Source organism: Ptychodera flava, chromosome 14 (genome assembly GCF_041260155.1).
Source record: "Ptychodera flava strain L36383 chromosome 14, AS_Pfla_20210202, whole genome shotgun sequence".
In the NCBI taxonomy this organism is placed as follows: Eukaryota; Metazoa; Hemichordata; class Enteropneusta; family Ptychoderidae; genus Ptychodera; species Ptychodera flava.
Genome location: NC_091941.1, coordinates 1,467,327 through 1,495,312, shown reverse-complemented (window position 1 = coordinate 1,495,312; position 27,986 = coordinate 1,467,327). Strand labels below are relative to the sequence as shown.

The 27,986-nt window shown below is 38.0% G+C and overlaps 1 protein-coding gene across 5 annotated transcripts in view; it reads right to left on the bottom strand.

Annotated features, from left to right (window-relative positions):
• The window catches only part of LOC139148936 (cholesterol 24-hydroxylase-like), a 67,590-nt gene extending 47,930 nt beyond the window's left edge, over positions 1-19,660 (bottom strand). For 4 of the 5 annotated variants that reach the window (XM_070720392.1, XM_070720396.1, XM_070720395.1 and 1 more), the window contains exon 1: positions 19,485-19,660. In XM_070720392.1, the coding sequence (XP_070576493.1) occupies positions 19,485-19,621 (137 nt within the window). In that variant the 5' untranslated portion in view covers positions 19,622-19,660. The remainder of the gene's footprint in view (positions 1-19,484) is intronic. The other variant, XM_070720397.1, reaches the window with a different exon arrangement.
• Positions 19,661-27,986: the final 8,326 nt, after the last annotated feature.

Sequence of the window (27,986 nt, the reverse complement as noted above, 5' to 3'; positions counted from 1 at the left end):
ACAATTTTGACTGATGGTGCCCTGACAACTGATTGGCTAATGATAGGGAAAAAATATTTATGGTATAGCGTCACCAACTTTGGAAATGACCCAGGCTGTACATATATACACACTTACAAGTTATTATGTGTAAATTTAAGACATACAAACAGATGCCACTGACTTAACATGTAAGCTCTTTTGGGGATATTTACGTATACCAAATGTTAGCTACGTATTATCATTTAATTGCAGGGTCAGTCAAAATCAGTGAAACTTAGTATTGATATGTAGCCTGATTGCAGAAATCCATTTAATATGCAAATGATTATAATTAGTTTGTTGTGCTCATAAAAGTTATAACAAAATCAGATCTAAGTATGATCAATACAGCAGATGTAAAATCAAAATCGATGCATTCAGTACTATAGAGTAGAACCTGAATACAAAAAGTCATGGGTAATTAATCTTATAAATATTAATGAATTAAAAAATGCCCCCCCCCCCCCCAATTTTCAATAAGGCCCCCAATAATTGAAGTCTGTAGGCCAAAATGCCCCCAACTCTCAGATCCTTGATTCAACACTGTGTAAAGTGTAAAGCAATTTCCTCTTGATATGGGCACTTAGTTTTGTCATATTGTCAAAGCAGAAAACCAGTCTGAAAAACTGCCTGAATGGCTGTTATTTAATATTACAGTTACTGCACATCTTGTTCCATCAGCACTGTCTTGTGTAGTTTTGGGTTTTTTTAAAATGATTTTTTTAAAATGATGATCACCTTTCAGTAGAAGGTTGTGATTTGTTTTTGTATTTTTTCACTCATTCCTTAATTCCATTTTTACTGAGCACAAGAACTGCTGGTGAGGCATATGCAGCTGTGCATATTAAAGCCACTCTAGCTGTAACTCTTAAAATTTGTTGACCTGATAAAGGCTTTCTATTTCCTCTGGTTTTCTTTCAATTTACAAATTTAAAGGATGTAGTCTTCTACTACTGAAAAATTGGACAAGTAAATTTAAATTTTAACCGTTATTTTGATCTCCCGCCATTTTTGAAAACTGGTAACATTATGAAGAAAACGAGTCATTGACAATGACACAGTCCCCACTTGTACTTTAATTACAAGTCCTATGAGAGGAAAGAGTCCTCTTCATTCATAAGTCTGTGATTAAAAATACTGCAATACAGATGGGGCTTAATGGCCAAAAATGAGTTCCATGGTGGTGAAAACATAAAACCAATGTGAAACACCATACTAATTATAAAAGGTCATTAAAATGAATGAATTAGTACTTAATCGACAGGATGCTGCCAAAAATTGTTGCATCCTATCCTAACTCTGACAGATTATCACCGGTACCATATTTCATACAGTTTGATGCAGTACTTTGGACATTCACCCTAAAAACAAAAATCCATTATGTAATGCAAACTAGCAATTAATTTATATGCATAAATGATACCAATTAGTGTCATTGGTTTTTATTTACAACATTATGAGATCAAAATCTGTACCAAGTCTCATCAAATTTAACGCAGTATTTGTGGATATGTCATTTTTATTAGGAAAGTTCATTACATATGCAATACAAATTAATTAACTTGGCACTGATAAATGTCTTTTTCACTGTTAAAGCAATGTGAGCTTAACATCTGTACAAAGTTTCATGAAATTTGATGTCGTATTTCTTGACATATCATACTATTTACGAAAATTCACTAGTTGACATGATACTGCTACATGCCGTGAAACAAATGATGTGCGTATGTATGACATAGGTCAGTATCCTTGTGCCAACTTTGAATGATACTGATGGAAATATGTTTGAGTTATAGCTCTGTACATGAAAAAATCGTAACACTAGATATGAGCTACAAATGCTCACGTGTTTCATTATATATTGCATTTATGTGAAAGTTTGAACCTTTGCTATATGTTTGCAACTTCATTGAAAGTGTTACGATCAACATAATGAATTCATTCTAAAGGTCATTAAGTATTCAAATATGTAATTTGCTGAAATAAAAATAATTAATTTCTTTGAGTACTGTCATTGTATCACCACATAGCATGTGTAATTGCCTTTGGTCAAGTCCTTCAAGCTCTATATGCCAAACTGTGAAAGCTTATTAGCTATGCAAATTATGAATTAGCTGACATGAAAATGCAAAATGACTTTCAATACTGTTATAACCTGGTATAATGATCAATGTACACAGCATGTTTCCCAACTTTTATCAAGTAAATGCCAGTATATATCCCTAATTAGGAAGGTTCATTAAATATGAAAATTGGGAATTGGCTGAAATAAAAAAGTCAAATGACTTTCAATAATATTGTATCATAGTATCTTTAATGTACATAGCAAGTTTTGTCGACTTTGGTCTAGTCAATACAGATAAATATCCCTAATTAAGAAAGTTCATCAAATATGCAAATTAGAAATTGGCTGAAGCAAAAATGCTTAACAAATTTCAATAACATGTATTATAGTATCTTAAATATATGTAGCAAGATTCATCAACTTTGCTTAAGTCAATTCAGATATACAGGTATATCCCTAATTAGAAATGTTCATTACATATGCAAATAAGGAATTGGCTGAAATAAAACTAGTTAATGACTTTCGATAACGTTATATCATAGTATCTTCAATGTACACTATGCCATCGTTTTTACGTTTTACGTGTCAAATATTAGCCGCCTCTGACGACTACATTTTGTTGTCTGCCACACAGTACGCCGCGCGCGTGGTATGCGTCTATGCATACCACTCGGCGGCCGCTATGTATCAACCGCACGTAACTGTGCTAGTCACCTATGCGAATTCTGGTGGAATGAAACTTTGTTTTCCGTTTTTTCTCAGAGTCAGTAAGACTAGGCTTTCCCCCAGGGGCATGACCGATCACCGACACGAGTGGTACTGTGGCATACAGCAGCGTAAGCGTAGACTCGTTCTCCATAGCTTAGTTGACAATGGCCCCAGTGCCGAACGTTCGATGTTCGGAAGCTGAATTTAGGTGGGCCACCGGAATTCAAACCTTTACTTTTTTGAGGACATGTTTTTATCGATATCTCGTGATCCGCGCGCAGTCGCCACGTCAAATATCGACCGTTGGCATTAAAAAAATGTGCTTTAAAAATGTTACCAAGTGGGAGTGCCACTTTAAGATAAACCCTAGGAACCTGTATACCAAACATCAAAGATATCAAACGAGCAGTTTTGAGAAATACATTTTTTGACCAAAAATGAAAAAAATTGCCAAAAAAATACAAAATTGCAAAGTTCATAAGAATTTGAATACATCACATTTTGATCAACCTTATGAACCTGCATACCAAATACCAAAGGCATCAGATGAGTAGTTTTTGGAGAAAACATTTTTGACCAAAATGGGGAAAATTGCCCCAAAACATGGATACCCACTTTGAAGCACTCGCACAAGTTTCAGAAAAAAATTTTTTTTACTAAAATTTGAAAAAAATTACCCAAAGATACAAACACGCAAATATCATCCACAGTTGTACACACCTAATTTAGAATACCTAAAGGAACCTACATACCAAGTTTTAACCAAATCTGACCAACGGTTGCTGAGTTTAAACAGTTTGCACGATTTTTCCTTTTTTTTACCCATTTGCATATTTTTGACACTGACCTGTCCATTTGAACAAATCTCCACCCCTAGGTGCACCTGTACACCAAATACTAAGCTGGTAGCTGCTGCGGTTTAGGAGTTTTTGATCTGGACGGACTAACAGACATTCATACATACTTACATACATACATACATACATACACACAGACGACATGTAAATTAGATTCAAATGAAATGATTCACTTTATAGGATTAGCTCTCTTTGGTATACCAAATGAGAGCTAAAAATCAGTTGATACATATCCAAAGTATGGCTCGGGACATGACAAAATCATAACAAAATGGCCACAAGGCAGTCATATTGCATCAGATTGTGAAACCAATCAACATCATATTAATAGGTCAATGTCCTTGTACCTTGAATAAAATCCGATGATACACGTCTGAGTTATGGCTAAGGACATGAAAATATTGTAACAAGTCATAGACAATGACACAGTCCCCACTTGTCCTTTAATTACAATTCCTCTGAGAGGAATGAGTCCTCTTCATTAATTAGGTCTGTGATTAATCAAAGTGAGACTTGGGTGGACACCGTGGCCAATGGGTCTGTGTGAAGACAGTGCAGTGGAAATAAAATTTAATGCAATGAAACATTGAATGCAGTCATTCTTTGGGAACAAATATTTTAATGACATATCAAGAACGAACAAAAGTAATTGACCAGTTAATAAAACTCTTAGGGCTAGATTTATACTTGTCGATATTTGATGGTGGAAAGGAACACAAAAATAACTAACTTAAACAATCATACGGTGGCCCAAAACTACCTGTTCTCCGCATTCAAAGTCTGCGTCGCAATCAAATGTTTTTCTCTCACATATGTCTCTGCATTCAAAGTCTGCGTCGCAATCAAATGTTTTTCTCTCACATATGTCTCTGCATTCAAAGTCTGCGTCGCAATCAATTGTTTTTCTCTCACATATGTCTCCGCATTCAAAGTCTGCGTCGCAATCAAATGTTTTTCTCTCACATAAGCTTATGTCTCCGCATTCAAAGTCTGCGTCGCAATCAATGTTTTTCTCTCACATATGTCTCCGCATTCAAAGTCTGCGTCGCAATCAATGTTTTTCTCTCACATATGTCTCCGCATTCAAAGTCTGCGTCGCATTCAAATGTTTTTCTCTCACATATGTCTCCGCATTCCAAGTCTGCGTCGCATTCAATTGTTTTTCTCTCACATATGTCTCCGAGGTATGCCTCAGTGTACGTTATTCCGCGAAGCATAATTTCTATCGAACAGCGCTCTCAGACGGTCGCTATTGACAACGACGAACATTGTATCAAGTTATTTTCAATAGATTATCGATCGAAAATTTGTTTGGACGCCGCTTGTGCCGGCCGGGCGCTCGTGTGTTTAGGTCACGTCATAAACATTTCCACAATAACCCATATATTGACTTATACACTTAAATATCAACATTGAAGGTATCCGTTGGTTTCCTGTACTGAAATTAAATCGACGACAATTTTTTTAGTTTTGGTGATACTTTTACGTACGTTTCGGCACATTTTGGCGCACCTCGGCGTAGTTTGGCGCCTGAACGGGGGGACTACACGCGAGTGAGCGAGACAACAATGTATCAATTTCGGACAAAAGGATATCGATCGATAACGTTCACTGCACGATTACAGTGGAGACTCTACGCCCGTTCGCCTCTGTTCTGTGTTATTCTTGCAGTTTACTGGGATTTTCATAGTTAATATTCGCCAAAATTGGTATAAATTACAACAACCTGACTGGTATTTGGTCTGTATAATTTAAGAGACGCTAACCGATTAAAATGGGTCAATATTAGACCCTGATTCTGCATATGCAAACGCTGTAAGATCGCCATTTTATTGAGGGCAAGAGCAAAATTCAGCGATCGGAAAAATAAAATGCAACTAAAACAAGTTTCGTCGAGAAATTCAAAAAACTAAAACGACAGCAATTTTGTATATATATCAAGGAAACACCGTGCCACTTTTCACTATAATTGGTTCAGAATTGAGAAATTTGAACGAGCGATAGTTGTACGGTCTGTTCAGTACATTAAACGCAATTGTTTTCTATGGGAAATCGAGCAGAGTAGACACATCGTAAAATGAAAAATACATCTGAAAAAAACCGTTGGTTTAACTTTTTCATTTCGCTGTTATTTTTTGTAATATCTGGTATGACACATATCATGAAGGGTAACTAAAACTCTATGGTTTTATTTTTTTTAGTTTCCCTCTTTTTTTATGAAATGACGAGTTGAAGATCGTTTTGCTGTTGACTGTGTTTTTACTTGATTTTGCATATGTCTCTTATCGCTTACGTATTTTTGGAATTCCCTTGTGAAATTCTTCCCAAATATTATAATTGTAAGGGCAGCATATACGGGAAATAGGACCTGTTGCTCTTTCATTAATATTTAGATGTGCAGCAAGGAAATACGGCGAAATTTTCAACATGACGCGGGAGGTGAAATTGACTCTCCGAACGCGCACTCCACGTATGTGTGGCAAAAATTCGGGACGCTATATACCGTACAAAATGGGGCGCCTTTGGGCCGTAGTGCACTACATAAAAAAGAGGGAAACTAAAAAAAATAAAACCATAGAGTTTTAGTTACCCTTCATGATATGTGTCATACCAAATATTATAAAAAATAACAGCGAAATGAAAAAGTTAAACCAACGGTTTTTTTCAGATGTATTTTTCATTTTACGATGTGTCTACTCTGCTCGATTTCCCATAGAAAACAATTGCGTTTAATGTACTGAACAGACCGTACAACTATCGCTCGTTCAAATTTCTCAATTCTGAACCAATTATAGTGAAAAGTGGCACGGTGTTTCCTTGATATATATACAAAATTGCTGTCGTTTTAGTTTTTTGAATTTCTCGACGAAACTTGTTTTAGTTGCATTTTATTTTTCCGATCGCTGAATTTTTGCTCCTGCCCTCAATAAAATGGCGATCTTACAGCGTTTGCATATGCAGAATCAGGGTCTAATATTGACCCATTTTAATCGGTTAGCGTCTCTTAAATTATACAGACCAAATACCAGTCAGGTTGTTGTAATTTATACCAAATTTTGGCGAATATTAACTATGAAAATCCCAGTAAACTGCAAGAATAACACAGAACAGAGGCGAACGGGCGTAGAGTCTCCACTGTAATCGTGCAGTGAACGTTATCGATCGATATCCTTTTGTCCGAAATTGATACATTGTTGTCTCGCTCACTCGCGTGTAGTCCCCCCGTTCAGGCGCCAAACTACGCCGAGGTGCGCCAAAATGTGCCGAAACGTACGTAAAAGTATCACCAAAACTAAAAAAATTGTCGTCGATTTAATTTCAGTACAGGAAACCAACGGATACCTTCAATGTTGATATTTAAGTGTATAAGTCAATATATGGGTTATTGTGGAAATGTTTATGACGTGACCTAAACACACGAGCGCCCGCCGGCACAAGCGGCGTCCAAACAAATTTTCGATCGATAATCTATTGAAAATAACTTGATACAATGTTCGTCGTTGTCAATAGCGACCGTCTGAGAGCGCTGTTCGATAGAAATTATGCTTCGCGGAATAACGTACACTGAGGCATACCTCGGAGACATATGTGAGAGAAAAACAATTGAATGCGACGCAGACTTGGAATGCGGAGACATATGTGAGAGAAAAACATTTGAATGCGACGCAGACTTTGAATGCGGAGACATATGTGAGAGAAAAACATTTGATTGCGACGCAGACTTTGAATGCGGAGACATATGTGAGAGAAAAACATTTGATTGCGACGCAGACTTTGAATGCGGAGACATAAGCTTATGTGAGAGAAAAACATTTGATTGCGACGCAGACTTTGAATGCGGAGACATATGTGAGAGAAAAACAATTGAATGCGACGCAGACTTTGAATGCGGAGACATATGTGAGAGAAAAACATTTGATTGCGACGCAGACTTTGAATGCGGAGACATAAGCTTATGTGAGAGAAAAACATTTGATTGCGACGCAGACTTTGAATGCGGAGACATATGTGAGAGAAAAACAATTGAATGCGACGCAGACTTTGAATGCGGAGACATATGTGAGAGAAAAACATTAATTGCGACGCAGACTTTGAATGCGGAGACATAAGCTTATGTGAGAGAAAAACATTTGATTGCGACGCAGACTTTGAATGCGGAGACATATGTGAGAGAAAACAATTGAATGCGACGCAGACTTTGAATGAGGAGACATATGTGAGAGAAAAACAATTGAATGCGACGCAGACTTTGAATGCGGAGAACAGGTAGTTTTGGGCCACCGTACAATCATTATAAAAAACTACGAATAAACCTCAATAGCAACAAAATTCCAAGCAAAACATTACACTATGGTTCAGAGTGTTAATTTACAAAGTTCACTCAAATGTACTTTGAAAACGATAGTATTTTGACAGTCGTACCAGCAGCTACTTACTAAAGTCTGTTGACAAAGAGTACTAAATATTGTTTTTTTTCAGGTCAATAAGTGATTGAATCAAAAATGTGTCATGAAACGGTAAAATAACAAACTGATAAATAAGTAATTTTTCTCGAGAGTGACTTGAAACTTTCGCCTGAAGAAAATTTCATCCTGTTCCACAGAAACTGACTGCGTTTTCGAGCGCCGCAACTATGAACGATAGGTCTGGGGAATCCCCGTGAAAATTGCTCACACTTGTCCAAAACATTGATCGTTCGCTTTTGAGCTGCATGATTCAGCTTGTACAAAATATTTTCATTTTGTAGATAATGAGTTAAATTTCTTATTTTTTTTCTTTCATTTGTTAATTAAAAGTCATCTTAATGTTTTAAGATGCTTTAAAAAATAGCGTCAATGACACTGTAGCTCCCATCCTGGACTATTTAGTGTTTGTTCTCTGGTCAGATATTTGAACATGTGTGAAAGGGATAAAGTGCATGAAGTGAAAATACTTAAATGAAATGTACTAGAGACAGTGAAATATGTTTAATGTAATTATTCAGAATATAAAATGGAAAAAATACAGAATTAGATATATCGAATACTGTGATACAACCATTAACTCAACAAGTCATTTACAATGACATAGTCCCCACTTGTAATAGGAGTATTAGTCTTGATGGGGCAGGAAAATGTGGTCATTAAGAAGTATCACTGGAGTGTATATGTTGAGATCTATGGGCACATAGGTCTATGTCGTTGTTCCTAATTTGAAACACATGAGGCATGTCTAAGTTATGGTTCTAAATCGGGAAAAAAGATCAGACCTCTAGCAGTATTGGCCAGCCAAGAAATACATATGCGCATTATAAATGAGGTACAAGATGTGACATCTTAAGGTCTAATATCCTATCAAAATTGGAGGGTATAGAACTTGTGGTTACTGAGTTATGCATAAATATGTATAATCAAGGTAAAAAGTCATCGAGGTCACATGACATTTTGAACAAGTCATCGTTGATGACACAGTCCCCACTTGTTAATGGGTACTTTGATTACATGTCCTAAGAGGATAGAGTCCTCTTCATTAATTGAGACATGCCCAAGTTTTGGCTAAGGACACGAAAAAATTGTAACAAAATGGCTGCCATGCAGCCATATTGGATCATATCAAGAAACAAATTGACATACATATGTATGACATAGGTTAATGTCCTTGTACCAACTTTGAATAAAATCGGTTAAGATATGCCTTAGAGTATTATGGCCCTCGACAGGAAAAAATCGTAATAAAATGGCTGCAAGGCAGCCATATTGGATCGTATCACATAACAAATTGACATGCATATGTATGACATTAGTCAATCTCCTTGTACCAACTTTGAATAAAATCCGTTGAAACATGTCTGAGTTATTGCTCTGTACATGAAAATATCGTAATAAAATGGCTGCCTAGCGGCCATATTGGATCGTATCACATAACAAATTGACGTACATATGTAAGACATAGGTCAATGTCCTTGTACCAACTTTGAATAAAATCGGTTGAGATATGCCTGAGTTATGCCTCTGCATATGAAAAAATCGTAATAAAATGGCCACACAGCAGCCATATTGGATTGTATCACAAAACAAATTGACATGCATATCTATGATATTGGTCAATGTCTTTGTACCAACTTTGAATAAAATCGGTTAAAACATGTCTGAGTTATGGCACTGTATATGAAAATATTGTAATAAAATGGCCGCCTGGCGGCCATATTGGATCGTATCACAAAACAAATCGACATGCATATCTATGACATTGGTCAATGTCCTTGTACCAACTTTGAATAAAATCGGTTGAAACATGTCTGAGTTATGGCTCTGTACATGAAAAAATCGTAATAAAATGGCCGCCTGGCGGCCATATTGGATCGTATCACAAAACAAAATGACGTGCATATCTATGACATTAGTCAATGTCCTTGTACCAACTTTGAATAAAATCGGTTGAAACATGTCTGAGTTATGGCTCTGTACATGAAAAAATCGTAATAAAATGGCCGCCTGGCGGCCATATTGGATCGTATCACAAAACAAATTGACGTGCATCTGTATGACATATGAAGTAATCCTTGTACCAAGTTTGAATGAAATCGCTTCTTGCATCTCTGAGATATCTGCGTGAACGGACGGACGCACGCACACACGCACGCACGCACGCACGGACGCACACACGCACGGACATGACCAAACCTATAAGTCCCCCCGGACGGTGTCCGTGGGGACTAAAAAAAAATTATATTGCTAATTAATCCCTATATGCCAAAAAATCAGATCTCTAGCTCTATTCGCTTGCCCAGAATTAGATGTGTACATAATTAATGAGGTAAAGCGTGTGTGTCATAAGGTCTCTCATCCTACTAAATACAAAGGACATAGCACTTGTGGCTACTTATATATTGACATAAACATATATTTTAGGTAAAAGGTCATCGAGGTCACATGACATTTTGTCAAAAAATTTCTCTCCTATAGTTATCCCTATATACCAAAAATCAGACATCCAGCTCTATTGGCTCGCTCAGAATGAGATATGCGCATAATTATTGAGGTACAGTATGTGGCGTCATAAGGTGTCCCATCATACCATACATGAAAGGCTGTAGCACTTGTGGTTACTGAGTTATGGACAAATATGTATATTTGAGGTCAAAGGTCACCGAGGTCACGTGACATTTTGTCAAAAAAATTGTATTGCTAAGTTATCCCTATATACCAAAAATCAGACCTCTAGCTCTATTGGCTCGCTCAAAATTAGATATGTGCATAATTAATGAGGTACAATATGTGGCGTCCTAAGGTGTCCCATCATACCATACATGAAGGCTGTAGCACTTGTGGTTACTGAGTTATGGACAAATATGTATATTTGAGGTCAAAGGTCACCGAGGTCACGTGACATTTTGTCAAAAAAATTGTTTTGCTAAGTTATCCCTATATACCAAAAATCAGAATTCTAGCTCTATTGGCTCGCTCAAATTAGATATGCACATAATTAATGAGGTACAATATGTGGCGTCATAAGGTGTCCCATCATACCATACATGAAGGCTGTAGCACTTGTGGTTACTGAGTTATGGACAATATGTATATTTGAGGTCAAAGGTCACCGAGGTCACGTGACATTTTGTCAAAAAAATTGTTTTGCTAAGTTATCCTATATACCAAAAATCAGAATTCTAGCTCTATTGGCTCGCTCAAAATTAGATATGCACATAATTAATGAGGTACAATATGTGGCGTCATAAGGTGTCCCATCATACCATACATGAAGGCTGTAGCACTTGTGGTTACTGAGTTATGGACAAATATGTATATTTGAGGTCAAAGGTCACCGAGGTCACGTGACATTTTGTCAAAAAAATTGTATTGCTAAGTTATCCCTATATACCAAAAATCAGACCTCTAGCTCTATTGGCTCGCTCAAAATTAGATATGTGCATAATTAATGAGGTTCAATATGTGGCGTTATAAGGTGTCCCATCATACCATACATGAAGGCTGTAGCACTTGTGGTTACTGAGTTATGGACAAATATGTATATTTGAGGTCAAAGGTCACCGAGGTCACGTGACATTTTGTCAAAAAAATTGTTTTGCTAAGTTATCCCTATATACCAAAAATCAGACCTCTAGCTCTATTGGCTCGCTCAAAATTAGATATGCGCATAATTAATGAGGTACAATATGTGGTGTCCTAAGGTGTCCCATCATACCATACATGAAGGCTGTAGCACTTGTGGTTACTGAGTTATGGACAAATATCTATATTTGAGGTCAAAGGTCACCGAGGTCACGTGACATTTTGTCAAAAAAATTGTTTTGCTAAGTTATCCCTATATACCAAAAATCAGACCTCTAGCTCTATTGGCTCGCTCAAATTAGATATGTGCATAATTAATGAGGTACAATATGTGGCGTCATAAGGTGTCCCATCATACCATACATGAAGGCTGTAGCACTTGTGGTTACTGAGTTATGGACAAATATGTATATTTGAGGTCAAAGGTCACCGAGGTCACGTGACATTTTGTCAAAAAAATTGTTTTGCTAAGTTATCCCTATATACCAAAAATCAGACCTCTAGCTCTATTGGCTCGCTCAAAATTAGATATGTGCATAATTAATGAGGTACAATATGTGCCGTCATAAGCTGTCCCATCATACCATATATGAAGGGTGGTAGCACTTGTGGTTACTGAGTTATGGACAAATATGTATATTTGAGATCAAAGGTCATCAAGGTCACATGACATTTTGTCAAAATATCAGAGATATCTGCGTGAACGGATGGACTCACGGATGGACGAACAGACGGACATGACCCAATCTATAAGCTCACTGGACTTCATCCGTGGGGACTAAAAATTGTGTCACTGCATCCTTTTTGCAATATGAATAAGATGAGAAACTGAATTTTTATTTTTCGTGGCCTTATACATGGGAGTCTATGGAGATCTGCCTTATACATGGGAGTCTATGGACGTGTAAACTAAAAATATGCAAATTTCACCACTATTTGCCCAAATTTGGGAAAGGTCACTCCTATGCACTTCCATACCAAGTTTCAAATCAATCGGACTTGTGGTTTCAGAGCAGGAGATTTTTTGACAAAAATTGGAGAAAATTACAAAAAAATTCATGAAAAATAGCAAGTCCAAGATACTGACCCAAGATGTGCACAATCATTTCATGTCAGCCAAAAGTACTTACATGCTAATTTTTCATGTAATCTGCTCAGTGGTTATTGAGTTTTTTCAATTTTGACTGTTTTTACATTTTTTCACTTAATTTGCATATTTTTGGCAATGACAATTCATTTGAACAAAATCTCATCTACAGCCCATCATCCATGTACACACCAAATATCAAGATGAAATGTACTGCGGTTTTGGAGTTTTTGATGTTGACGGACAGACATACAGACATACAGACATACAGACATACAGACATTTCCTAGCCTATAAGAATAGCTTCCATTGCCATATATACATATGGCTATGGGAGCTAAAAATTCAAAACCCGCTAAAAAAGCGACTATTTGGCCCAAAATTCGAACGAAAAACACTAAAATAATGCTTGAATCATGGGCTATTTATATATGAATACTTTCAGTCTCTTTACGCTTACGCTCAAGATAGAACGCTGTGTATACCGGTACACAGGCTCAGTGGGCTAAAATAGAGTTGAAAACATGGCGTCCACTCTCGCCGATGCACGATTTTTGCATCAAAATTTTTCACTCATTTTCGTTCGTATGACTTTGAAACTCCAGGAAACGATTGAGAAGAAAGGGTTACCATGAAGTATTGAGGTATTTGCTGATAATTTGCCAAATTAAACGAGAAAAAATGCTTCGAAAATTCCCACACGCTTACACACTGAGCGCTTTCAGAAGCCGTAGCATGTTCGTACTTAGTCTGTCAGACATGTGACTCGGATCATACGAATTTCCAAAACACCACTTGATACATTTATTTTATTCCAAAATGATCACACACATATCAGTATTCATGATGTGGTTTTCATGATGTACACAGTAAATCTTAATGAATTGGACGTAGTTCTTTTTCAAGTACAAGATTACAATCGTGCACCGGGAAAAGATGATATAGGAGCACAGGGACTGTGATGATGATAGGAGTAACAAGGACGGTAGCAGATCCAAAGTTCAGATAATTCTCACCGCTAGATGGCGCTATACAAAAATTTCGTTACTCATACTTGGCACGTTTTTTACCAGTACATTTGAGCCTTAATGAGCATTTAATTAATAAGCCACACCCACCAAATCTAATCAGATCTAGATCTTATCATAACAATGCTACATACCAAATTTCATATAATTGGACTCAGGGGTTCTCAAGTTATGAGTGGAACAAAATCTGTCTACGGACGGATGGACGGACAGATGGACACACACACAGACATTGTGGCCACATAGGACACCTTTGGCGCTTTGCGCCACGGTGTCCAAAAATACTGCGATACAGATGGGCTTAATGGCCAAAAATGAATTCCATGGTGGTGAAAACATGAAACCAATGTAAGCCACCATACTAATTACAAAAGGTCATTAAAATGAATCAATTAGTAGTTAATCGACAGGATGCTCAGCCAAACATCCTATCCTGACACTGACAGATTATCATCAGTACCATATTTCATAAAGTTTGATGCAGTATTTTGGTCATTCACCCTAAAACAAAAGTCCATTATGTAAATGCAAACTAGCAATTAATTTATATATATAAATGATACCACTTAGTGTCATTGATTTGTATTTACAACACTATGAGATCAAAATCTGTACCAAGTTTCATCAAATTTAACGCAGTATTTGTGGATATATCACTCTAATCAAGAAAGTTTATTACATAAATTATGCAATTACACATTAATTAACTTGACACTGATAAATTTCTTTTTCACTGTTAAAGCAATGTGAGCGTAACATCTGTACCAAGTTTCATGAAATTTGATGCAGTATTTCTTGACATATCAGACTAATTACGAAAATTCAATAATTGACATGATACTGCTACATACCTTAAACAAATTGATGTGCACATGTATGACATACATGTACATGTAGGTCAATGTCCTTATGCCAACTTTGAATGACACTACTAGTGGAAATATGTCCGAGTTATAACTCTGTACATGAAAAAATCGTAACAAAATGGCCGTACGGCAGCCATATTGGATCATATCGTGAAAAAATTGACGTGCATATGTATGATATAGGTCAATGTCCTTGTACTAACTTTGAATAAAATTGGTTGAGATGTGCCCGAGTTATGGCTCCGTACATGAAAAAATCGTAACAAAATTGCTGCACGGCAGCCATATTGGATCGTATCACCAAAAAAAATCAATGTGGATATGCATGACATAGGTTAATGTCCTTGTACCAACTGTGAATAAAATCGGTTTAGACATGCCTGAGATATGGCTAAGAACATGAAAAAATTGTAACAAATGGCCGTGCAGCCATATTGGATCATATCGTAAAACAAATTGACATGCGTATGTATGATAAAGGTCAATGTCCTTGTACCAACTTTGAGTTAATCGGTTGAGACATGCCTGAGTTATGGCTCTGTACATGAAAAAATTGTAACAAAATGGCCGCCATGCGGCCATATTGGATCATATCGTGAAACAAATTGACGTGCATATGTATGATGTAGGTCAATGTCCTTGTACAAACTTTGAATAAAATTGGTTGAAACATGCCTGATTTATGGCTGTGTACATGAAAAGATCGAAACAAAATGGCCGCCATGCAGTCATATCAGATCATATCAAACGTATATGAAACAAATTGATGTGCATATGTATAATAGGTCAATGTCCTTGTACCAATTTTGAATAAAATCGGTTGAGATATGTCTGAGCTTAATGGCTCCGTACATGAAAAAATACCGTCAAGGACACTATGTGCTCACATTCGGTTTGAATTGGTCCATTCGAGAAATATTTAAACCAGAAAAACAAGAATGACAAAAGCAAATAAGGTCTCCAACTTAGGTACTGGAGGTCATCTTTAGGAACATGCATATCAGCTTCTATAGCAATGGAGAAGCAGATCCTAAATACATAAGCAAATGTCAACAACAAAAAACAGAGAAGGCTTGATAAAAAAGAAAAGGTGGGAGTGGGCAAAAATGCACAAGGGATCTGTAAAAAAGTAATGCTGCATCATCGATCTTCTAGACCCTACCCCCTCCTGAATATCAAATGTTCCACCCCTTGGTATTACATAAGACCAAATGACAGGAAGTACATTTACAACCTTGGAGATTTTTAATTAATGCCATGAGTGTTATCATTCTAATGTAAACAGCACTTGTAAGTTAGTTACAGATAGTGAAATGCCTTCCACTGTGGGCGGTGATTACAACATCTGGAATTATCCTGGATCCAAATTTCTCATCAGTTCTTGTATGTCTTACATAGAAAAGTTGCAAAAATTGGTCCAAAATGAAAAAAATCACCTCAGCTTTGTTTTCTGGATCAAATTTTCCTACAAATTGGTACCAAATATGACAAAATTATGTTCACAGCCTTCAAAATTGTCTCACAACATATCCTGGGTTGGTGTAGGTCATTTAAGGTCACAAACTGAGAAAAGTACCTAAAATATACAAATTTTGGGGTTTCCCAACACTTTGAGCAGAAAATTTATCTAATAACATCTTTCGGGACTTTATACCAAATTACAAAGCTATCAAACAAGGGACTTTATACCAAATTACAAAGCTATCAAACAAGTTATTTTGAGATAAAGTTTTCTTGACCAAAATGACAATATTGTCTTAAAAATACAATTTTTTATATTTCAGGACAATTTCCACATATCTAACTATTGTCATCTCTGTACGTCTGTGTACCAGATATGAAAGCTGTCTGTCCAGTGGTTTTAAAAAGGAAATACTGTCTAAGGTTTTTTGACCAAAATAAACAAAATTGCACAAAAATAGTAATTTTCCCAATTTTGTCATAATTTCAACAAATTAGAAGAGTAACACCCTTGCACAGAGACAACCCAAATTTGAGAGCGATTGGGCTGGCGGTTTCAGAGAAGAAGAATTTTTACTGAAAATGACAAAAATCACAAAAAAATTCAGCAAAAATACAAAATTAAGGATATCTGCACAATATTCATAAAACTGTATAAGGTTCACCTAAGGTACTTGCACACAAATTTTCAAAGCAATCAAAAAAGCGGTTCTTGAGTTATTAATTCTTTTGCATAATTTTGGCAATGCAGACTTCATTTGAACAAAATCCCATCTATAGCCCAGGATGCATCCACACACCAAATACCAAGCTGAAACGTGCAGCAGTTTGCGTGTTTTTGATGTTGACGGACATACTGTACATACATACATACATACATACATACATACATACATACACACATACATACATACAGACGCCATCGACTTCAGCCTATACGATAAACTCACATTGGTAAAACCAAATGTGAGCTAAAAAACGTAACAAAATGGCCGCCATATTGCATTGTATCACAAACAAATCGACGTGCGTATGACATGTGAAGTAATCCTTGTACCAAGTTTGAATGAAATCGCTCCACGCATCTCTGAGATATGTGCGTGAATGGACGGACGAACGCATGCACGCACGCACACACATGCACGGACGCCGGACGGACGCACACACGCACGGACATGACCAAACCTATAAGTCCCCCGGACTGTGTTGTGGGGACTAACAAATGGACGAGCCATGCGGCCATATTGGATCATATCGTGAAACAAATTGACATGCATATGTATGATATAGGTCAATGTCCTTGTACCAACTTTGAATAAAATCGGTTGAGATGTGCCTGAGTTATGGCTCTGTACATGAAAAAATCATAACAAAATGGCCGCACGGCAGCCATATTGGATCGTATCACAAAACAAATCAATGTAGATATGCACGACATAGGTCAATGTCCTTGTAACAACTTTCAATAAAATCAGTTGAGACATGCCTGAGTTATGCCTAAGGACATGAAAAAATTGTAACAAAATGGCTGCCATGCGGCCATATTGGAGCATATCATGAAACAAATTGACATGCAATTGTATTATATAGATCAATGTCCTTGTACCAACTTTGAATGGAATCGGTTGAGATGTGCCTGAGTTATGGCTCTGTACATGAAAAACTCGTAACAATTAAATTATACTCCAGGCATCTCTCAGATATCTGAGTGAACGGACCAGGACGCAATGCACGCACGGCACACACGGATGTATGGACATGACCAAACCTATAAGTCCCCCCTGAGGGTGTCCATAGGGACTAACAAAGCATATGATGTCCAAGTGGAAGCACTATGCATTGTATTGAACTAGTGAAGATTCCAATGCATATATGCAAGACGTACAGTGCTTTTGCTTTATTTGCATGAGGGCGCCATTTTTTGTTTGGGTAAACATTTATTATTTATCCTCCTCAAAATTGCACATGCAGTCCCAGTTGACAGTTTATTATACTTATATAAACACCCCTCAATGAGTATACATTCCCACAAACTTGTTTTAGTTTGGAAGTACAACCACTAAAATAATGCTACAAGATACAGCTATTGGGCCTTTAAAAATTGGACCCATATAATAGGTCTGTTGCTCTGCACAAAATATCCCAACATCCATTGTTCATATCAACATTTTTCGATGGTAGCTGTACAGAAAATGGTTAACATGGGCAAAAGGGATGCTATCATTATAAAATCAAAGGGACACAACCAAAAGTTTATTTGACGAATTCTTACAGTGATTCAAAAGAAATAAAACTGGTGAACTATAAACATGCATCAAATACTGAACTTTCCGACACATTCTTGATACAATACTCGCACAGCTGCAAACGTTAAAATTGGACGACCCCCTCCCTCTGAACTAGACAGACAATTATTAATCAATGGTGCACAGTTTACGTTCAAATAATGCTTCTTGAATCAGTTTTCTGGTTTATTTAGTTTTAGCCAATATTTAACCAAATGGGTAATCACACCTGAAGGATATCTTCCTACCCCAATCCAGCATGCCGGGTGTGATGCTTCGCACTGAATTTCAGTAAATATTTGCAAATGTGTTAAATCAAATAGTGTATGAAAAAAAGATGATACGATAAAAGATCGACCCGTGTGAGGGCAGCAGGAAAAAAAGACCATACGATAGCGTAAAAGACCTACCCATCCACTACAGTTAATACATTATAACAGTCTAGGCAGTCTCTAGACAGATCTCATAAACACAGCGGACACATCGGGCGTATAATCTAAAATCCAGAGAAAAGCAAATAGGCCTATATATGTTGATTGGAGCCTGGGTTACCGGGTTACGTACGAGGCCGTACGCCGGTAACACACAGCCCTGCCATGCAGAGCTACGTATTACGTAGAACTCTAGTACCAGTACGTGTTATTGCTAAAATATAGTAAAATCTTTTCGGGTTGCACGATTGTAATCTCGCTATTAATTATAAAGTAAAATGTGTCACACACTGACGGTAGATATACGTGTATAATTTTCTATGTTATCCCCTTGTCCGCCCGCCTTTCATCATTCCAATGGGACACGTACTGCATGAACAGAGAGTTTACGATCAACGCAACGTAGAGCGGCCATCATTTTGAGTGTTGACGAAGCAGTGGCACAATCCATGGACGTAAAAAAATCAATTTTTCTAAATCCATGCACAATCCTACAGTGTCATGTTGAATTGCACAAGCAACTCCAAGCTTAACCGCGACCTCTGACCTAGAAGATCTTACCATGGGTGTTAAAAATTCCCGGCGGTAAATTTTGTTTTCACTGGAAAAATACTATGATCTTACCTGCCTCTAGGTGGTCCTGGAATGTGAAAATACTTCCAATGCTGATAAAATGTGTATATCGTGTATAATATAACAACAGCGACCAAAATGCACCAGACAATTCCTCCGAGTACCAATAAGTAAAACGGTATTTCCATTTGTTGTGAAGGTCTCGAGTTCCCAGGCGGCCACGTGTTGGCCGCAGGTCAAATCAGTCTAATCGGTCAACCATATTAGGTGTTTTCATTTGCATAAAAAACTATATATTATCAGAACGTACTCCAGCCAATCACGCCACTGGATCTACGCGTCAATCGACTAATTTCTCGCCCCTCTGTTATGAAAATCATGACCTTTTCTTTTCAAATGTTGGGATACCAAGCCATGTGAAAACATTAGATTACGGTCCGAACGAGAAGAAAAAATTTCACCAATGCTTTTTTGAAAAATTAATTTTGACTTTCGCGCCTGCATTTCATCTTGACCATATAGGGCCTACGTATGGCAAGTCGCGAATGACAATGATATATTGTTTTATTTTCTCCTTCTTAAATATCAACAGTAATTGTAGACTTTTTACTTGTCTCTTTGCTCCCCAAAACGGTGGTTTTGTTCGCAGCGTCCCCTTTCTCTTTTCAATTGTCACTCGCTGTTTTGTTCTATTTCACAATTCAACATGCTCTTCTGAATTTCATTTCACAACACAACATGCCATTCCCTATTTCACGACACACATCCCATTCTAGACCAAGCTCTGCATGGCAGGGCCGTGTGTTACCGGCGTTATACGGCCTCCCACCTCACCCCTGCAGACTGCTATAGGCAAAACCGCTGGTATCTCCTCGGAAATACGGCGCGCAGTTTCTCCGCCGAAAACAGCCGATTTTGAATCCAAAACTTGCATGGATCTTCGTTTTCGAGCACACCCATCCACGGGCGCATTCTGTTGTTCTTAAATGATGGTGTAGGCCTATAAGCGTGCAAACATGATTTCGTATTTTAGTTTCCGTTTGCCGCTGGAGAACTTACATCGTGATTTAAAAAAAAATAAAAGCCTAAAAAAATGAGGTATTATTAATACAAAAGAAACAGTCGCATTCTGCTTGTTCACCTAACTGATTATTCTTTCTCACGCCCGGTCTCTCTGCACCGCGGCATGCACGGCAGAGTTCTTACCAGCGCGTATTTACCGCAATCATGAAGCGCGTAGAATGACGATGGTACGTTGCTATGACTGCCGTGTACATGAGCGCGGCAGCTGGAATGGAACGTGCACGCGACGACAGCTAGCTATGCACGCGAGCGCCTCTGAACTGTCGTCTGCTGGCAGCTGTCCCGGCCTCAGAGATATGAACATGGAACCTGACGATGTGCGTTACAAAAAAGGGGGGACAGGGGGGACAGATACTATTACCCTCTAAAACGTCCGCAAAAGGTAAACAATTTTTTTATTTTTAAAATGTAACTCACTGACGATAGAAAGTAAAATACAGAATGAAAACAAAGCAAAAAATGTGAAAATGTAACCCTTGACCTGCCAGGCTTGTTCACGTTCCGTTCGACCAAAACAGACTGAGTGAAAAGAAATGCACATTTGAAATAATCTTCCGGGTTCTATCGAAAGGCTTTCACTAAAACTGAAAAAAATTAAATGTTCTTCTTTGGAATATTATATTGGAAGGTTTTTACTACGAAGAGAAATAAAAAATATGTCCTTTCTTCTGCGCATGACGAAACCTCAGAACGGCATTTGCTATATTAGCGTATTTTGCAACGTTCGAACATCCAAAGTCGCTACCGGATAACGGCAATTTGTAACGCACATAGTCAGGATTAGCGTAGTCTGGCAGAGACCCTGCGATTCGCGTTCTTCCCTGTTGGAACACGCGCGCGCCCTTCAGAGACGCGACGCGAATCCCAGGGTCTGGACGTTCTTGCAAGCGACCGGTCGGATTTCTGCCTGATCCGGGTACTTTATAGAACTCCACACATCCGTTAATCAAAACAAAAATGACAGGTAGCATAGCCAAATAAAATGAAAAATGAAAAATAAAAACATACCGCGTATATAAGTCTACCAGTTACTAGTATATATTCTCTCCGCCCAGTTAGATAGGTGTTTCTTTTGACGTCACTACCCTTATGAATATTCATATACTTGCAAAACTGACAGTCGCTGTGTCTGGCAGCGCGTGCTCACAGTAGACTCTCCACAGTCGCTGTGCCTTGTTTTGTGCGCGCCCACGATGGGACTGCATTCGAAGGCTACGCGCTGCCAGACACAGCGACTGTCGGTTTTTGCAAGTATATGAATATTCATTAGGGTTGTGACTTCAAAAGAAACACCTATCTAACTGGGCGGAGAGAAATATATACTAGCAGCTAGTAAACCTCTATACGCGGTATGGTTTTATTTTTCATTTTCAATTTTATTTGGCTATGGTACTTGTCATTTTTTATTTGATTTACGGATGTGTGGTGTTCTATAAAGTACCCGGATCAGGCAGAAATCCGACCGGTCGCTTGCAAGAACGTCCAGACCCTGGGATTCGCGTCGCGTCTCTGAAGGGCGCGCGCGTGTTCCAACAGCATGAACAGGGGAAGAACGCGAATCGCAGGGTCTCTGCCAGACTAGCTCACAGCCACAGGGACGCGTTATCTTTCGAATGACGAATGTTGGTACTTTGAGTACCCATTTTCGAACATTATGACTCGATCTTTTACAACATTTGTTTTCCGTGTTTGCTTGTTCACAATAACATATCAATTATTAATGAATATTTATATTTCCGTCTGATTGTAAAAATAGTATTTTCAAGATTAAGTGCTTTGCCACTGTTCTTATATAAAACACCAAGGGTGGACACAAACCGGACACCTGAAAGAAAACTGCTCTGTATGTCAATCATTTCGAACGGAAACTGTCATTGGACAGATGGCGCGTTATTCATCGGAACGCGTACGGTCTGTACGTTACCACGTACGACTCGCGCTCGAACCTTAGTAAAAATCACTGAAATATGAAAAAAAGACCCAAAAGATATTCACACTTCGCATATTGTTAGACAGGCACTAGGTTTAATTAGTTGTACGCATATGTCTTACTTTAATGCCATGAAACAGTCGAAAACTGTGCGAGATCCACACTTCCGGGTTGAAACATTGGGACGTCGTTTGCAATGTTTGTATTTGCACATACTTACGTCATAGGAAAGCCGTCACTTCATAGCCAATCAGCACTCGAGAAATCTATTGCGACATCGCGACCTGTAATTTGCATACAGAGCAGTTTTCCCTTTGTTCAAGTAGCGAAATTACACTCCGTTTCAAATGACAAACGCACTATTTGGTAATGTTACCGAAAAATTATTTATTTTACGTAAGAAATGGCCATAACTATTGGTTTTGTTGGCATATAACCCGTTACAATGTAGATTTTCCCAAACGGTCTTGTTCGGTGTCCACCCTTGGATTTCTTATGAGTACGAGTGTGTGTACAACCATGGAGGTAGTACTACCTCCATGGTACAACTATTCATAGTACCCAATTCGCAAGAGGTTGCAGCGTGAGCATGACACAGCTGGGAATATAACGCGTCCCTGTGCTCACAGCTGCATAGCGTAGCCTTCGAATGCAGGCCCATCGTGGGCGCGCACAACAAGGCACAGCGACTGTGGAGAGTCTAGATTAGCGATGCATTTATTCTCGGTCATATTTCGAATATATCTACCACATGTCTGTCATTTTCATAACTTGATGTGTGCTACGATGTCATTTCAAATTTCATACGTCGTTTTCGCGACGGAATTCGACTCACATCATCGGTAAATAATGTCGTCCAGAAATGATTTGCATACCCTTGTGTATATATATCATTATGTGAAACGACACAGTGCAGGTCGCGCGCGTACATAGTACGCGTATATATGCGTGCGTCGTTCCGCCGCGACGTTTAGCATCGCAAGAATACGGTCGATGTGGTCGCTTGTGACGTTCCCGTAGACACGTCCGACCTTGATCTGGTTTTGTAGCTAAGTAGGTATTTCAATCTGAACGGCATTCTGTTATAAATTTCTTACACAGTTATCATCAAAGTTCGTATTTACATATAAGCAGCTTAGTTTATTCAGACTATCAATTCAGAACAACAGAGTGCCCGTGACCCATCTCGCTTAGGGGTGGACCATTTGATATCCTGGGGGGGGGGGGGCTTGGAAGATTGGTGGAGAGCCATTATTTTTTTTCCCACGTGCTTCACCATGAATTATTTTTTTTCTACAGGGCATATGCTGGCAACTTTTTTTTTCACTTTCCTTCTTCGAGATATATATTTTTTTTACCAAATTTCGGTGCAATGTTTGTTTGCTTGGTTTTTCACACCCAGTAACAAGATGCTGTTCTATCGCACACAGACTATATTCAAGAAACTAAATAAAGATATGTAAATACATGTACATTTTTGATTCACTTTACAAAAACATATTTGTAAAATCATGTACATTTATGGCATTTACTTGTCAGTGTTGTCCTTACATTGAAAGTAGCTGGGTAATTTAAGAAAGTAGACGGGTGGACTGCGAGGAAGCGAAGCGACTGAGCGGCGAGTGAGCGTAGCAAACGAGGGGGGGGAGAGCGCGAGAGGGGGGTGTCCCCCCTCTCGCAAGGCGAAAAATGAAATTTTGGAGTGGAAATGGTTTTCTCTGGTGGCATCTGAGTGACATTTACAGACTGAAACAGTACTTTTGTTGTGTGTGTCTTAGACGTGGCTCACATACAACAAAACAAACACAAACATGATTTTGTTTTGTTTGTATTATTTATGACACACTTATGGTTTATTTGCAGTGAAGATGTAACATTTAATCTTAAATCACCCGCTGTCTGCTCATTTCATTGCCCATTTCCCATTCTTCATTACCACATAGTAGTTTCCCCAAAACCATCAAACTCATTTTGTTAAGAAAAACATTGGTAAGATAATTCACTATAACAGTGTTCGCATTTACGAATAAAACATGCGTATATAGAAAACTCATAACAATGAAAAAATGTGTAGAGAGTCGATCCAATGCGTAATAATATTACGCATTGGATTGAGTCTCTACGCATTTTTTCATTGTTATGAGTTTTCTATACGCAAACGATAATAGTAAAATGTTTGCAGGCTGTCTCTCTTCTTGTGACAAAATCCATACATTCAGATTTACACATTTCTGGAAAACACTGGTGAGCAATTTCAATTTCAGCATACTTCCTCTAATCAGAAGGTCATGTATACTGTACAATTGTTCATATTCAGTTATTGTTCCTCAAGCTTGAAATGGTTTATGCTTTATAAAACTCAAGAGCTACTGCTTGATTTTTATTGATGCTGCAGTGTGCATCGAACAATTGCCAAGATTTTTTTTTCCGAGTCGCAATGGTCCATAATTGTTTTTCCATCAGCCACTTAAAGCCAGATTTTTTTTCGAGCAACTCCACCTGGCATCTTTTTTTCCCCCAAATCTTCCAAGCCCCCCCCCCCCAGGATATCAAATGGTCCACCCCTTAGGTATACGATGTGCTCTTACAGACTAGAACAAACTTGATCCCTGGGATTGATTCCCCTACCTTAAGCGCCGCGGGCCACTGTCTCTTGCGATTAGGAAGGTGCCCTGTGTTACCCAGCACAAATTAGAAATCCGTACACTCACGTATCACTAAGTTCGGAGACTATTTGCCATCACAAAACGGTGCAATTTATTCAATAAAGCAGCATCGATGGTTTCCACTCCATGTTTAAATTTATGCCTGCAACCCTCTTTCTATCAACATCTTGTTATGCGCATTTGGGGTGCGCGATTTCCTTTTGGATCTGTGCTGTAGACACAAGCTCTTTCTTCCCATCTCTGACCATGATATCTCAACTGATCACACGCTCACAGAAATTAGCTCGTCAAAGCACCGCCAACATTAAAGAAAGATCGGCTCCATTCACATATCGTAACTTGACCTTGTTATCTCGACCTTTTAATTTTTACAGGTCAAAATACACGAAATAAGTGTAATATGTGTTTGGCATAGATGTGTTTGTGAGCTGTCCACATTGCCCCCTTACTTCAAGATACTATATCAGCTGTGTGATTCCTCCAGATTTCTCATTTTGCACATTGCACACAGCCTCGGACAGGCTTTGTTCTCTAACCCCCCCCCCCCTCTCTCTCTCTCTCTCTCTCTCTCTCTCTCTCTCCCTCCCCCTCCCTCCCTCCCTTTCAGGCATTGCCTCGCTTTCCATCCTCACCCCATTCGTCGTGAGAGATGCATTTTTATCATTGGCACAAACATGCTTTTGGGAGTTTACAATCTAAGCAAAATAACGATACGAACCTTAGGGTCATTAGTTCCCCAAGATTTCAAATGCACAAACGATCCACCAATCGGCACGAAGGTTTGCGTTATCTTATCTCTGGGTACATCAATTTGAAAAAACAATTTGAAAGCTTTTTTGCAGGGTCTTCAACAACATTCGTTAAAATGAGAAACACTGATAAAAAAACAACCATTCTATTCCATGTCGTTGAAAATGAACTTACAAAACAGTATTCTGTGAAAACATTCATATAGTATACATCTCTCAGTTAACCACAACCAGATTTGATATGTTATATGTGATAATATTTGTAAAAAATATAATATATTGTTAATATTTGTTTTCAAATGACAACATAGCATGCAAATAAAACACAATTCTAAAGAATGCAAAGATACCTTTCCTGGTTTTGTGTAAAGCATGCTTGCATCTATACAGCACGTGAATGATCAACGCTTATTTTATCCGAACACACAGAAAAATTTGTGGCATCGATATTGAATGCCAGTCGAGAAGAATTGATATCAAATTCACTGACATTGCGGGTTTTCAATTCTCACATCGAAGTAGTAATAGTCGTCTACATTGTCAATTTGCTGGAACAGGATTGGATTTCCGAATGAAAAGATCGTTGAGACCTCACGCTCGCTTCGATAGAGCCAATTTGAAAAGAAATTCAAATATCTCCTTTTTTAAGACTGGATACTGTGTTTTTCAGTAGACCTAGTACGTGCAACTCCAACTTCGGATAGTTTCTACGTCTTCAGTTTCCTGTTACAGCAAGTTTTATCTAGACATTGGGGTGACGTATTGTTATTGGCGAGCGGTCGTAAAGCATAAAATGTTCGTGTACAAACTTGCATCTACTGCGTTCAAGTACAGCGCAACGGGAACACAAGACAATATTGAAGACTGGTTTCGCTGAGGTAGTAAATAATCATGACGGTGTTACTTTAACATGAAGAAAATTCTGAAGTGAAACTTCATACAGAAGGAGAAAAGGTTTTAAAGTCGAAGTCTACATTGGTATATCAACTATCTTCCGAGAATCGTATAAGGAAACGATTTGCCGAGCGTCCACCCAATACCCCATTCGACGCTGAGGGCAGATCACTTATCGCGTTCCCTTTGATTATATCATCAAGAAGTGCAGATGTCGCTCTTGTTAAACTTTTATCATTCAAAGAAATGTTATTCGTGGTACTTTGTCGATCGATATTCGTTTCTTACTTATCAAAATGACATAGTTTGCGAATTTTTTTTTACGAAATACCGTTAACTTTACAAATTATCGCCTTGTTTAAAAACTGTATGAAGTCAGGACAATGAGATCAATAAAAGGCTTGTAAAATTAATCTCTCTGCATAGACATTGAGTGGAATGACTTTGTCTTTATGATACGTGATATGCTATTGAATATGTTGTCTACGCATGTGCACCAAAATGTTAGGATTTGTGCATAAGTGAAATCGACTAGGATTCATTAATTTGTTCGATACACAGCACAATGTTGATACTGTTCATGTCCTTGGCTTTGTCGGCATTTCACCATACGTAGAACTACAGGACAAGATTTGTACATAGCGATAAATCTGATCATTGAATATTAATAAACCACGTATAACAAAATGTACAAAAAAACATGTAAATTACAAACGATTGCTTCATTATCTGAGGAAAGTCGTTTTTGAAAATATTACAAAATTTGATTATAGTTACTGAGAAGGGCATCACATCAGATAGTATGAATTCATAATTACTGTTTGTGATGATTATTTGTAAATAATACCCGCAAGCACCACGACATTATATTAAAATTGAATGTAATATTTTGAGATGTATATTTTTGGATCTTTTACTTTATATATATATGGGCAACGTAGCCAGGACTTGACATGAAAACAACCGGAACCTACTATAGATTTTATCAAATACTCAAGGTGAGATCATTATACTTTATCACTTCAAATGAGATAATAGTATAAACTGAACGTGCTTCAACAAACCTGATATTATCAGGTACACAAACTCATAATTCAGCATCCCGTAAATATCAACCAATACCAATCAAACACGTATACTTTCACACGTACCGATGATGCGAGCTACACGTGACGTCAATCACTCGGAGTCTGCGCTGTTCAGTAACCGCCGACAAAAGATATGGAAGATA